At 48.2% G+C, this 13,299-nt stretch overlaps 1 protein-coding gene across 1 annotated transcript in view; it reads right to left on the bottom strand.

Annotated features, from left to right (window-relative positions):
• Position 1: 1 nt before the first annotated feature.
• The window catches only part of CLIC2 (chloride intracellular channel 2), a 17,422-nt gene continuing 4,124 nt past the window's right edge, over positions 2 to 13,299 (bottom strand). The window contains exons 2-6 of the mRNA XM_077309237.1: positions 11,943 to 12,052; positions 11,116 to 11,241; positions 5,697 to 5,803; positions 3,749 to 3,930; positions 2 to 3,168 (exon numbers count right to left, since the gene is read on the bottom strand). Coding sequence (XP_077165352.1) covers positions 3,007 to 3,168; positions 3,749 to 3,930; positions 5,697 to 5,803; positions 11,116 to 11,241; positions 11,943 to 12,052 — 687 coding nt within the window. The 3' untranslated portion in view covers positions 2 to 3,006. The remainder of the gene's footprint in view (positions 3,169 to 3,748; positions 3,931 to 5,696; positions 5,804 to 11,115; positions 11,242 to 11,942; positions 12,053 to 13,299) is intronic.

Genomic DNA, 13,299 nt, shown 5'->3' with positions numbered 1-13,299 from the left:
GTGGAAGTTGTAATAAAATACGTTTATTATCATTACAGTCATACAAACGATGAAAAAGCAGACTTTGTGCTTAGTGCAACAGAGAGAAGTTCAGGAGCTCCTCGGAGAAAACTTGCTTGATGTTCAAAGGCAGACCCATTTACTGCACAATAAAACCAGAGTCCAGGAGCACCGTTAAGACCAACAAAGATTTATTCAAGGCGTGAGCTTTCGAGTGCAAGCACTCGAAAGCTCACGCCTTGAATAAATCTTTGTTGGTCTTAAAGGTGCTCCTAGACTCTGGTTTTATTGTGCTTCTTTGGACCAACACGGCTGCCCACTTGAATCTATCCATTTACTGCCGCAGGGCTTTGAACGAGCCACAATCCATTTTGGGCAGAGGCAAATGGATGACTCAGAAGAACTTTAAGTCTGAGTCATTGTTAATTACACAAGGCTCCTGTGAACTCAACCTGCTGCAACAGGCTATTGTGGCTTCCAGCATCCCCCCACTCCCAATGCTTTGGATGTACAGCTTAATAAAGCATATCCCATCATACAGTATTTCTGTCTATTTATGGCAGCGGTTCTCAACCTTCCTAATGCCGCGGCCCTTTCATACAGGTCCTCGTGTTGGGGTGACCCCCAACCCTAAAATTAGGCAAGGGTTCTTTCACAGAGATTAAACCAATGACATGAAGATCCATTGTTCATGATGGAATATAAAGTGTTTCCCCCCCCCCCCCCAGGGTTTCTCAGTTCAGTTCTGCCTCTTGTCCCACCATGCTGATCTTGCCCCTTTCCGCTGCTCCAGACAGACGAACGCTCTATCTCGATCTACCCCTGGCAAACTGCTTGCCCTGCCGAGACCCCCGCGAAAGGGTTGTTTGACCCCCAAAGGGGTCCTGACCCCCAGGTTGAGAACCCCTGATTATTGGGATTTGTGAACTTTATGAGAAAAAATACTAGTGGAGGTAGGGGAGTTGCACAGTCAAAGCAGCTCCTGGTAGCTTAAAGGTAAAGGTCTCCCCTGTGCAAGCACCGAGTCACCCTTGGGGTGACGCCCTCTAGCGTGTTCATGGCAGACTCAATACGGGGTTGTTTGCCAGTGCCTTCCCCAGTCATTACCGTTTACCCCTCAGCAAGCTGGGTACTCATTTTACCGACCTCGGAAGGATGGAAGGCTGAGTCAACCTTGAGCCGGCTGCTGGGATCGAACTCCCCGCCTCATGGGCAGAGCTTTCAGACGGCTGCCTTACCACTCTGCGCCACAAGAGGTAGCTTAGAGCAGAGCCAATGAAGGAGCTGGAAGTTAATGGCTGGAAAATGGGTTTATGGAGCTTACCACCTACTTCTGATCACAAGCCAACATTGGGCAGCTGAGAGTTTCCCTATTGTTTCATCCCAATTTTGGTCTGAATGACCATAAATAAAGATTGATTGATTGATTGCTTCATCCCTGTGCTGGGGAAAGTAATATCCCTGGTTGATTTTCTCTCTGTCATGTATCAGTCCAAGGTCTATCTGCCCTGCACTTGGCCTCTGTCCATTGCTACACACAGGTGTTCCCTTTCTACAGAAGGAAATGCTTGTGCCATCTGCCTGGCAGAACAAGTTTCGGTAACACTTTTATTCAACTTTTGCAAAAAAAAAAAAAAAAAGGTCTATGCATAGGCGACATCCGTGCAAGCCCAGCCCTAGAGAGGAGCAGGACTGTTCCTTGCAGAGCTGTGAGGATGAACACTCAGTGCTGGAAAATGCGTGCATTTAGCAAGCAACCATATAACACTGTTGCTGCTTGGGAGAAAATGCCCCTTACGTTTAAAGTCCTGCCATTGGAGAATGGCAAGGGATCTCTTCCTTCCACCATCCTCAACAGTCCCAATGAGACTTCTGGATTCTCCTGGGGCTCTAGCCAAACACTCTCCATTCCCGCTTTCACCCCACCTGTTTCCTGCATCTAGTAAACCATTTTCCAGTCTCTATCATAGCTTGAGCCTCTTGTGGCGCAGAGTGGTAAGGCAGCGACATGCTGTCTGAAGCTGCCTGCCTATGAGGCTGGGAGTTCGATCCCAGCAGCCGGCTCAAGGTTGACTCAGCCTTCCATCCTTCCGAGGTCGGTAAAATGAGTACCCAGCTTGCTGGGGGGTAAACGGTAATGACTGGGGAAGGGAATGGCAAAATCACCCTGTATTGAGTCTGCCATGAAAACGCTAGAGAGCGTCACCCCAAGGGTCAGACATGACCCGGTGCTTGCACAGGGGATACCTTTACCTTAGCTTGGCAAGTGGTGTCCAAACCAGCTGAGATGCTGGGAGACCAAGGACTATTTTGTAGCTTGCAAATAGTATTGGTGGAGCCCTGTTTCAAACTGGGGCCACTCCATGTGCATGGGGGGGGGGGATAATCATTTCTCTATCTTCAAACAGCTCCTGTTGCTAATTGCCCATTTGGGAGGAAATGCTTGAATGACTTCTGTGTTGTAGGCATTTTTCCTCCAAAAGTCAGCAGCCCAAATGGGGAGTCCCCCTGAATGTGTTGACACACTGATCTGGTGTGTCAGATAGCACTCCACCCTACCCTGCAGGCTAGCAGTCAGGAAGGCAAGGCATTCAGTACATGCACAGCCAGCATGGAGAAAAATAACTTCTTCTCCTTTGTGGAAGATGGAAGATCTAATGCCCAAGGCCCAGCAGCAAAGAGGTCTGTAGAGCTCTGAGAGCCTTAAGCATCTCCACCTTGTAATAGGGAGCGCTCAGCTACTTCTGATTCCAAAAAGTGATATGTGTAATGCATGCACACAAAGATACATGAGACATAGATACTTCTAACTTGTGGGAAGAAGACAGTCAAGATTGTCTTCTAAACAGGCCAAAGGACTCTTTGAGGTCTAGTATGCTTGAGTGACAAGACCAGGGAGTTCTCTTGGATTCAAAAGGACAACAGTAGCTTCCTGATGAGAACCTCCAGCTTGAATGGAGAGCTGGAAGGTCCATCACCTTGGCTGGCCCTCTTGGGACCCCCTCCTTAGCTCATCTTCTTGGCCACATTGCTGTAGGTGCGTTCAATCTCTTCATCTGCTGGGCAAGTGTCGCTGAATTCATCACGGGTGTAAGCATTCTGGAGGTAGCGCCAGACTGCTGTCATCTTCCGTGGGATTTCAAAGTTACGGTAGGTTTTTGCAGCAATCTAGGAGGGATGGAGAAAAGATTCGGAGAAGAACAGGATGGAGATGAACAGAAGCTCAGTTGTGCTAACCATTGTGCTATTATGGACAAATGCGGAAAGCCCCAGAGTATTCCAGGAAAGAGACGAGCAGAGGTACCTTCCTCTGCATAGCTACCCCAGATCTCCTTGATAGTCTTCCATCCAAGTCCTAATCATGCCTGATCCTGCTCGGCTCCCAAGATCTCAAGAGCCTGGGTTAAACTGAACTATTGAAAGAAATCCAGTTGCTCCCAGAAACATTAAAGCTGCTCTCCCGTGACCTAGCTGCTGTTGTACAGACTATCCTGGGCCTAGTCTGCACACACAGGATAATGCACTTTCAATGTGCTTTGGCAGCTGGATTTTCCTGTGCGGAACAGGAAAATCTACTTCGAAAGTGCATTGAAAGTTCATTAACTATTGTGTGCAGAATAGATCCTAGTAAGGCCACAAGGTGGAGACTGATGGTAGCATGGAAAAATATGAGGAGCCGGAGTTCAAGGCATGGACAGGCTCATAGGGAGCAAGCGTACTTCGTTACGTGCTAATGACAGGGGCTCACCTTGATGATGTTGAGTTTGGGCAGCAGGTTACAATCGGCTAGCGTCATCCAGTCCCCATCCAAAAACTTCCTTCTAGAGACCACCACTTCCTCAGTGCTATCCTGGTCAATTTCCTCTGGGAGAGGGGCGTTCAGATAATCATCCAGGCGCTTGAACTGTCTCAGCAAAGCTTTCTCCAGATCTGAATTTCAAGAACCAAGCACAGAGTTGTTAAGCCAACTGAACATCTTCCCCCAGTCATGTTGCTTTTCATTAGTTGCATCAGTTGGCTGGCTCTCATCAATGTCATGGAAGGTCAGCACAGTAACGGGCCATATAATCTTTCCAAGATTTCTGCTATTTTATTAACTGTTCAAGAAAGCATCTTTGGGCATTTTTCACATGACTCTGAAAGCATCTTCCAATCTCACATGCTGCTTAAGCATACGCATGAATGCTTAAAGGTAAAGGTATCCCCTGTGCAAGCACTGAGTCATGTCTGACCCTTGGGGTGACGCCCTCTAGCGTTTTCATGGCAGACTCAATACGGAGTGGTTTGCCAGTGCCTTCCCCAGTCATTACCGTTTACCCCCCAGCAGCAAGCTGGGTACTCATTTTACCGACCTTGGAAGGATGGAAGGCTGAGTCAACCTTGAGCCGGCTGCTGGGATTGAACTCCCAGCCTCATGGGCAAAGCTTTCAGACAGCTGCCTTACCACTCTGCACCACAAGAGGCTCATATGAATGCTTAAGGCAGTGTAAAAAAGAAATGGGGTACATTTAAACGGAATGAATGTTCTACCCAGTGGTATAATTTAGTTTTAGTTATAAGCTCAGTGAATGCACCAAGTGCTGCAGGTGCTATGAATGGAAATGGGCTTAAACAAGTTGTCTGATTATATTTGCGAGGAATAGCATGGTTGTCGCTCTATCTGCAGTTCCATCTGCAACACACTAGGTGGCAGGTATGTCTCAGTTCGAGTGTTCCTTCATGCTTTCCTTCTCTTTCCTGTTGAATTTAGCACTTTCTGTTTTTCTCGTGTCACTCACAGAACAATAGTTTCCTTTGACCAGCTGCTTTTGGCTTGCATCTAGTAAAGGCACTGCTCATTTTGCATTTTTAGCAGCGTTATTTTGTAAATGTGCTGCTACAAAAAATAGCAATCAAAATGGCATTTTCTGGTAAAAGTGGCATTTTCTGGCTGCAAAGTAAAAAGCAATCCTTAAGGCATTTTGCATGAGGGCAAATAATTGGTTCATGAATACACATTTCAAGGTTGCAAGTAGCATTAATAGCACAGAAGAAAAAGAGTTGGTTATTATATGCTGCTTTTCTCTACCCGAAGGAGGCTCAAAGCGGCTTACAGTCGCCTTCCCTTTCCTCTCCCCACAACAGACACCCTGTGAGGTGAGTGAGACTGAGAGAGCGCTGATATCACTGCCCAGTCAGAACAGTTTTATCAGTGCCGTGGTGAGCCCAAGGCCACCCAGCTGGCTGCATGTGGGGGAGTGCAGAATTGAACTGGCATGCCAGATTAGAAGTCCGCACTCCTAACCTCTACACCAAACTGGCTTTCATAATAGGGACATAAGAAGAGTCCGGCTGTATAGGACCAGTGGCCAGCACCAATTAGTGACCAGCATTTCTAGCCACAGTTGCCAATTACATGCCCCAGAAGCAGCATGAAGGCCACAGCCTTCCCCTGTCTTCGCCTTCCAACATAGTATTCAGAGATATTTTGTCTCTGAACATGGCATTTCTATTTATCTGTCAAGTCACCTTGCTGAGAGCCACCAACAACCCAGCAGCCCTCTTTCCTGTTTAGGTAGTGAGCACTGGGCAGTATCATTTGTTGCCACATGAATGAGCAGGAAGGGATATCTGCCCTTGGGCTTTACAAGTCTTTCCACTCTTTCTGGAATACAGTGTTGAAAGATAACGACATGATCAGATCCCCCCCCCCTTACCTTTGTTTGCTTCTTTATGAGGGTTCTTGATGTAAGCAGAGAACTTGGCAAAGATGTCTGCACCAACATGCAGAGAATCCTTGTATTTGGGAGCAAGTGAAGGGTACCTTAATAAAAGTCAGAGAGTTAACTTAGATAGGAAGAGGATGTAAGGCTTTCACCAACAGTTGCCAGCTCTGGGGGAGGAAATACCTGGAGATTTGGAGGGGGGAGCCTGGAGAGGGCAGGGTTTGGGGAGGAGAGGGACTTCAGGGTGTAGTCTGCATGGGGCTTTTTGCCCACTCCCAGTTCGAATGAATCCCTGTAGTCTACACTGAATTCGATTTCGACTTTGATTATGGGCGCTTTAAATTTTCTCTCTGTAACAAGCATGACTGATTCATGGTGACCCTAGCTTTCCCCCACAATATCCTGGAGTGGGTATAACCTTCAATATTCAAAAGACCACCTTGAGTAAATATATAGACGGCTTCTTTTTGTGAATTAACGTGCCTGGGAGCAAAGGAGTCTTCCCTGATTGGCCAGGGCATCAGTTCAAGGATTTCCTGGTTCCCAGGCTTCCCTCCCTGTCTTCAAGTGACTGCGCTCCAGAAGCCCTAACTTCTTTCAGCAGAAATTTGCCTCTTGGATTTATTTCCCCTCCTCTGTTGTCTCCAATCCTCTCCCCCTTCCCCTCATTCAAGAAAAGAAAGAAAGAGGCTCCTGCAGTGCTTGGGCCCCCCCTCCTTCTGAGCTTCCCTAACCACGTGCAGAACACTTTTCTGTTTCAGTGGGGGAGGGGGGATACAGGAAGACCCGAGTTCAAATCGATCTGAATTCAGCAGGATTCACACGGGAGAAAAACAAAGTAAGTGCGGAATCAGCGTCTAAGGGCCACCCTCAAAAGCAGCCATTTTCTCCATAGGAGAATTGTCTGGAGATCAACTGCAATGGCAGGAAAGCTTTATCATGCATGTATTTATTTAATTAATTTATATACCGCCCTCTCCAGTGGCTCAGGGCAATTTGCAACAATAGGAACCATCAAAATTACATTAACATTAAATATATATAGATTGATAAAACCATAAAAACATTTAACAATAACCATCTCAGTAAAAACATTAACCCATCTCGGTTCTCCGGTTGTATCCTGGTTGCAGCATTTATCTGGGTTTTTCCCCCCAGGGGAGGTGCAATTGATGTTACTGATCACTGGGCTCAGCCAAAAGCTTTCGGCAACAGCTGGAGGTTGGCAGCTCTATTTCCACCCCTCTACCACTAAGGCTTAGCCTTAATGCTGAAAGCACAGGAGGAGAAGATCTTTAAAACATAATGTTATAGCCTGTTAAGGATCTTAAATCTAGGGCAGGGGTAGTCAAACTGCGGCCCTCCAGATGTTCGTGGACTACCATTCCCAGGAGCCCCTGCCAGCATTCGCTGGCAGGGGCTCCTGGGAATGGTAGTCCACGGACATCTGGAGGGCCGCAGTTTGACTACCCCTGATCTAGGGAGTAGGCAGGTGGGAGTTTGGAAAGAATCCGTCCTCCAGTAGTTTCAAAGAGCAAAGCATTCTAGAAGTCAGGTAGGAGGTGGTCGTGTTCCAAGGTGTCCTGAGATATGAGGAGTGGAGCCTGGCAGATTTGGTAAAGAGGGTGGTAAAGAGGGTGGAGCCTCTAGCATCTGGAGAGGTCCGGTCTAGTGGCTCAGGGCAAAATTCTGGCTGTAGCCTAAGGCAGGGGTAGTCAACCTGTGGTCCTCCAGATGTTCATGGACTACAATTCCCATGAGCCCCTGCCAACTGGCAGGGGCTCATGGGAATTGTAGTCCATGAACATCTGGAGGACCACAGGTTGACTACCCCTGGCCTAGCAGGGAGCAAAGGCTCAATCCAAGAAAAAATGTAAGCCCACCCCCCACCCCAGCATCTTCCCCTAGAGCCCCCAGAGAAGGAAGTTTTAAGCCCGAAGCTTTGATCAAAGCTTCATGATCTTAAAGGACAAATTTCTAAACTGATTGTAGCAGGGGACAACTTCCTTCCCCCTGATCAGCCACTGGAGAGGAGTCTGTCTGGCGCTGCTTCTGGCCACCTCACCCAGAACGGCTCTGTGTACTGTCCGATGGGAAGACATGTGAGTTGCATTAGAGAGGCTGGTGATGCAACGGTCAGCCAGTAGAGGGTGCTGCAATAAAGGATTACTATAACGCTTCTTTTCCTCCGCTCCGTCTTTGACAGCTGCCTTAAGGCTTAACTAGTTTGGGAATGGGAGATGTGGAAATGTACGTTTTCCGCATGCAGCATTTGAACCTGGGATCATGTACATGTAAGGCTCGTATGTTTACCTATCCCTAAACTGTGTCGCTCATCTTATTTTAGTTTTGGCAATATAAGGACATGAGAAGACCACTACAGCAGTGGCCCTCAACCTCCGGTCCGGGGACCAGTACTGGTCCGTAGATCAGTCGGAACCGGGCCGCGGCTCCTCCTTGTCCTCCTCCCCGGCTGCTGCCTCGGGGGCTGCCCAGCTACTCTGCTGCAAGCACATCTTTGGTGCTCTCCAGTGGCCGCCATGGCTGGGGCAACCCCTCGGCGTGGCACTACGCAGCTGCTGCTGGCAGCGCCCCCCCAGGGGGCAGTGGGAAGTCAGGGGCACCAGCGGGAAAGCAAGTGGAGCAGGGGCTCAGGTGGTGGCAGTGATGTCCCTCAGCAAAAGACTACCCCCCCTCAGTAAAATTGTCAAGCGTTGACCGGTCCCTGGTGATAAAAAGGTTGGGGACCACTGCCCCACAGGATCAAACCAGTGGTCCATCGAGTCCAGCAGCCTGTCTTGCACAGTGACCAACCCATTCCAGCATCTCTTTGTAGCACTTCTCCCTTGGATGGAACTCTTTGCAGCCCTGCTAGAGAGGAATCTGGCTGGCCCCGATGGGCTGTGATGTACTGCACCGAAGAAGCTTCCCAGAGCTTCGTTTAAAGTGCCTTCTGTTTACTGCAGCTGCAGATGGACAATCGGAGGCGGAGCAGGGACCGAGCCAGCGATGAGCGCATCTTGGCAGCTCTCCTGACCTTTGGGGCAGAGTGTTTCTCTTGGCTCCGCTACAACAATCTCCCCTCTGCCCGTTTACAGAAAACAACAGCAGCAAAGCCGTTCTTGAGCACGCCAGACTCCCACATGTGTACACAAATAAAGGTGGCTGCATCCACAAATTCCCTTGCAGCGTCTTTACTGTTTCCCTCCCTCCCCAGGACGGTCTGTATTCTCCACATCCCTCTCCATTTCTTCCCTGGGTTGATACGGAACTTCCTTGCATTGTTCCTGCTTGTCACAAGCCAACCAATTTCCTCCTCAAACATGGTGGGGAAACAGATGGGGGCCCTGCAAACCATCTGTCTCTCAACAGGAGGCCAAACAGACTTGGAGGTCATTGGCTTATTTGTATAGATGTGTGGTTCATTTTGATGTTTACAGGCAGGGCCAGATCAGAGGTGAAAGCAACCCAGGAGCAAACTGGGCTGAGCAGCCCCTGAGGCCTTGGAGGATCCACTGTGTTCGCTCACGTCAGACCTGGCCAGCAGTGTTGACAAGGGGGAGTGACTTGCTGAGCTATCTCTGCATTGGAGCTGAGCCATTCTTGCAGCCCCTACCGGTGTTCCTGGGCTGATTCTGCACTGACTTTGTTTTTTGTGGATTCTGCTGAATTCAGATCGATTTGAACTCAGGTCTTCCTCTATTCCCACCCCACAATTGAAACAGAAAGTGTTCTGCACTCAGATGGGGAGGATTGGAGACAGCAGAGGAGGGGGAAATAACAAGAGGCAAATCTCTGCTGAGAGAAGTTAGGACTTCTGGAGCACAGTCACTTTAAGACAAGCCTCGCAACTGGGAACCAGGATGTCTTTGAACTGATGTCCTGACCAATCAGGGAAGACTGCAGAAAGTTAATTTGCAAAAAGCAAAAATCCACAGTTACCGATGCCGATTTTTGAAATACCAAGGGTTATATCCACTTCTGGATTCTGCGGGGGAAAGGTAGGGTCACTCTGAATCAATCATGCGTGTTGTTGAGGGAAAATTTAAAGCACCCAAAATCAAAATAGAAATTGCATTCAGTGGAGACAGCAGGGACTGAATCGACCTGAGATTGGAATAAAAGCTCCGTGCAGATTCAGCCCTGGACCCAGTTCAATGGGACTTTTCCCAGCCAGTTCAAAGGTCAGTCAGCTGCTTCTGACATGTATGCAGCTACAAAACCGCTGAGTGGCAAGGCTGAATGCAAATGGGGGCAGTGTGATTCTCTTACACAAGAAGTAGGGATGCCAGCCTGCAGGTGGGATCTGGGGATCCCCTGGAATTATAGCTCATCAGATTACAGAGAGCAGCTCCCTTGGAGAAAATGGACACTTTGTAGAGGGGACTCTGGCAGGTTTCTCCTTTCTCCTAAGGGACAAAAACTTAAAACCTTCTGCTTTTTTGAGTCTTTAGAGTGATGTTTCATTATAGACTAGGGGCAAAGCCCGTTGGATTCAGGAATATAACAGGTGCTAGATTGGGGGGGGGGGTGGAAGAACTCTGAGGACGGCCTCCTCCTCCTCCCAGGACCTGTAAAGGCTGCAGGCAGCTGTCAGGGAACTCACCGGCAGGGCCCACAGCAGGGATCTGCAGCCTCCGAGCCTCAGAGGGAAGTGGAAGAAGGAGGGGGTGGTCAGGGGTGGGAGATGGAAGGTGATTGGCTGGCTGCTGGACACACAGGCAAGCCAGTTGGAGGAGGAGGCACTCAGGGGAGGGACAGCCACCCTGATTAGGTGTTAAGCCCTGAGTGGCACTTAAATGAGACATGCTCCTCCTCCAAGACCTTACCAGAATATATAGCAGAACAGATGTACACAAGGGAAAGCACTCAGGACTGCCAGTGTTTTGTTCCAAGGCAAGCCCTCTGGTTCAAAAATTCCAGAAATTCTCCAGCTCCTTTGGCCCATCATAAATTCCAGCATTTCACAACTACCAGATTCACATTTCCCAGCCCTGGCTCCTTTGTCTCTAACAGATGCCTGATAGGCAGAAAGTCAACAGGTGTAGCTTCCCTAGCGATACACCTCCAGAGTCGGAAAGAATCTGCCTGTAGTTTTACTGCTTGCTGTTCAGAAACAAAAAAAACAAAAAGTGGCAGATCAACTTGTATAATTTCAGATAAAACATTATTCATTTTATCACACTAGACGGGGGACTCTGGTTGCTGGACTGGTTGCTCCCCCAAAGAAGGACCCACTTAATCCTTCTCATTGATGGTGCATCCTTTAGACCTGCTCACAATATTATGCGGCTCCTGCTTATGTGCAATGTGTTTGATTAATCATTCATTATCAGGAGGGAAAGGGTATATATGTTTAGAGAATTTGAAAGATGGGGAAGAAGCGTTAGATGCTATAAAGTGAAGGTACTTGGGAGGGGCCAGGGTCTGTTCCAGGAAGTCCTCAATCTTCAGGAAGTCAGTTTTCAGCTCCTTGTTGAACACCAAGAAGGGAGGTTTTATCCCAGGAGCCAAATTCTTCAGCTCTTCTGGTTTCCTAAACAGCAGTGGAAATAAGCAAGAAAGGGGGGGACAGGACGACACATGAAGAAACTTTTTGGATTGGCCTTGTAGCACCTGCCTGGCAGTTTCTTAACCACCTCGTTTCCCATCTGTGGTCATCATGCCCCTTTGAAAAATGAATTGCTGCAAACTCATGTAGCTGTCCTCCCCCCCCCCCCAGCATTTCTGCACTGTATTGAGTTAGTGCTTTTAAGTTTAGTAAAAAGAAGTTTAGTAAAAAACGGCAGAAAGATGCTTATAAAATGACAAAACAGCGTGGAGGAAACGTCCTATAATCTGGCAAGCTGGGTTTGATTCCCCGCTCCTCCACATGCAGCCAGCTGGGTGATCTTGGGCTCTTCACAGCCCTGATAGAGCTGTTCTGACCGGACAGTAATATCAGGGCTATTTCAGCCTCACCCACCTCACAGGGTGTCTGTTGTGGGGAGAGGAAGGGAAGGCGACTGGAAGCCACTTTGAGATTCCTTTGGGTAGAGAAAAGTTTCATATAAAAACATATTTTTTCTTCACTCTTGTAAAACAATATTACATTTATTTTAGTCCAGATTCCTTCACACCCCAGAAACAACTTTCACAGCCCACCGAACAGAGCTGCAGTCTTGTCTTGGCCAGAGAGGCTACCCTGAACCCCGATTTCAAAGCACGAAGGTCTTCAATCCACCCCCTTCCTCCTACCTTGTCATGTCAACTGTTGTCACGTTGAATCGGACACCTTTGAGCCACAGCACCATGAAAAGGCTCTGACAGAAGGGGCAGTTCCCAATGTTCTTCCCATCCAAGCCAGCCTGCAGGGGGAACAAAGCAGGATGATCAACCTTTGAAATCTGGGATCATTTCGTGTTTGTACAACACCACATTATTGGCAGGGAACGGTAAAGACTTAAAAGTACTACAGTTGAAGGTTAAAGCAGAAAAAAGCGGCTTACAATTGCCTTCCCTTCCTCTCCCCACCACAGACACCCTGTGAGGTAGGTGAGGCTGAGCGAGCCCTGATATTACTGCTCAGAGAACAGTTCTACCAGGGCTGAATCTGCACGGAGCTTTTATTCCAGTCCCAGGTCAATTCAGTCCCTGCCGTCTAAACTGAATGCAATTTCCATTTTGATTTGGGGTGATTTAAATTTCCCCTCTGCAACAAGCATGATTGATACAGGGTGACCCTACCTTTCACCCGTGATATCCTGGAGTGGATATCTCTCGATATTTGAAATATCGGCATGAATAAAAGTGTAGCTCTCTTCTTGTCCTGAACTAACTTGCTGCCTTGGGCCTCCAATGTTGTAGAAAAGCCCTGATTGGCCAGGGCTTCAGTTCAAAGGCTTCCTTGTTCCCAGGTTGCAAGGCTTCCCTTAAAGGGGAAGCCCTAACTTCTCTCAGCACAGGCTCCAGAAGCTCTAATTTCTCTTGGCAGAGATTTTCCTTTTCGATTTATTCCCCCTCCTCTGCTGTCTCCAATCCTCCCCCCCCCCATTCAAGAAAAGAAAGAGGCTCCTGCTGCGCTTGGCTCCCCCCCTTTCTGAGCTTCCCTAATCATGTGCAGAACACTTTTCTGTTTTAATGGGGGGGGGGGGATAGAGGAAGACCCAAGTTCAAATCGATCTGAAATCAGCAGGATCCACAACGGAAAATAAAGTAAGTGCAGAATCAGCCCCTGTGAGGTAGGTGGGGCTGAGAGAGCTCTGAGAGAAACTGCATTGTGAAAACAATTCTTAACAGGACTGTAACAAGCCAAAGGCCACCCAGCTGGCTGCCTGTGATGGAATTGCAGGTCAAACCTTTTTCTTCAGATTAGAGGCCACTGCTCTTAACCACTAACCAAACTGGCCCTCTGACATGGCTATGCGCTAGACCTTTGTGTTTTCACGTGTGCATTAGGCGAAAGAAACATCCACATCCATGCCAGTCAAACATTTAATTTCTGAAGAACTTGAGAAGGGACTTAAATGACCACGGAGAATAACCAGCAACTCAAAAATTTAACAAAGCAGTCATTCAATGGCAAAAATAGTGACTGTGATTTAGCAGCAACCAG

Source organism: Paroedura picta, chromosome 13 (genome assembly GCF_049243985.1).
Source record: "Paroedura picta isolate Pp20150507F chromosome 13, Ppicta_v3.0, whole genome shotgun sequence".
NCBI lineage: Eukaryota > Metazoa > Chordata > Lepidosauria > Squamata > Gekkonidae > Paroedura > Paroedura picta.
The sequence above is the reverse complement of the archived record's forward strand: the minus strand, read 5'-3'. Positions and strand labels throughout refer to the sequence as shown.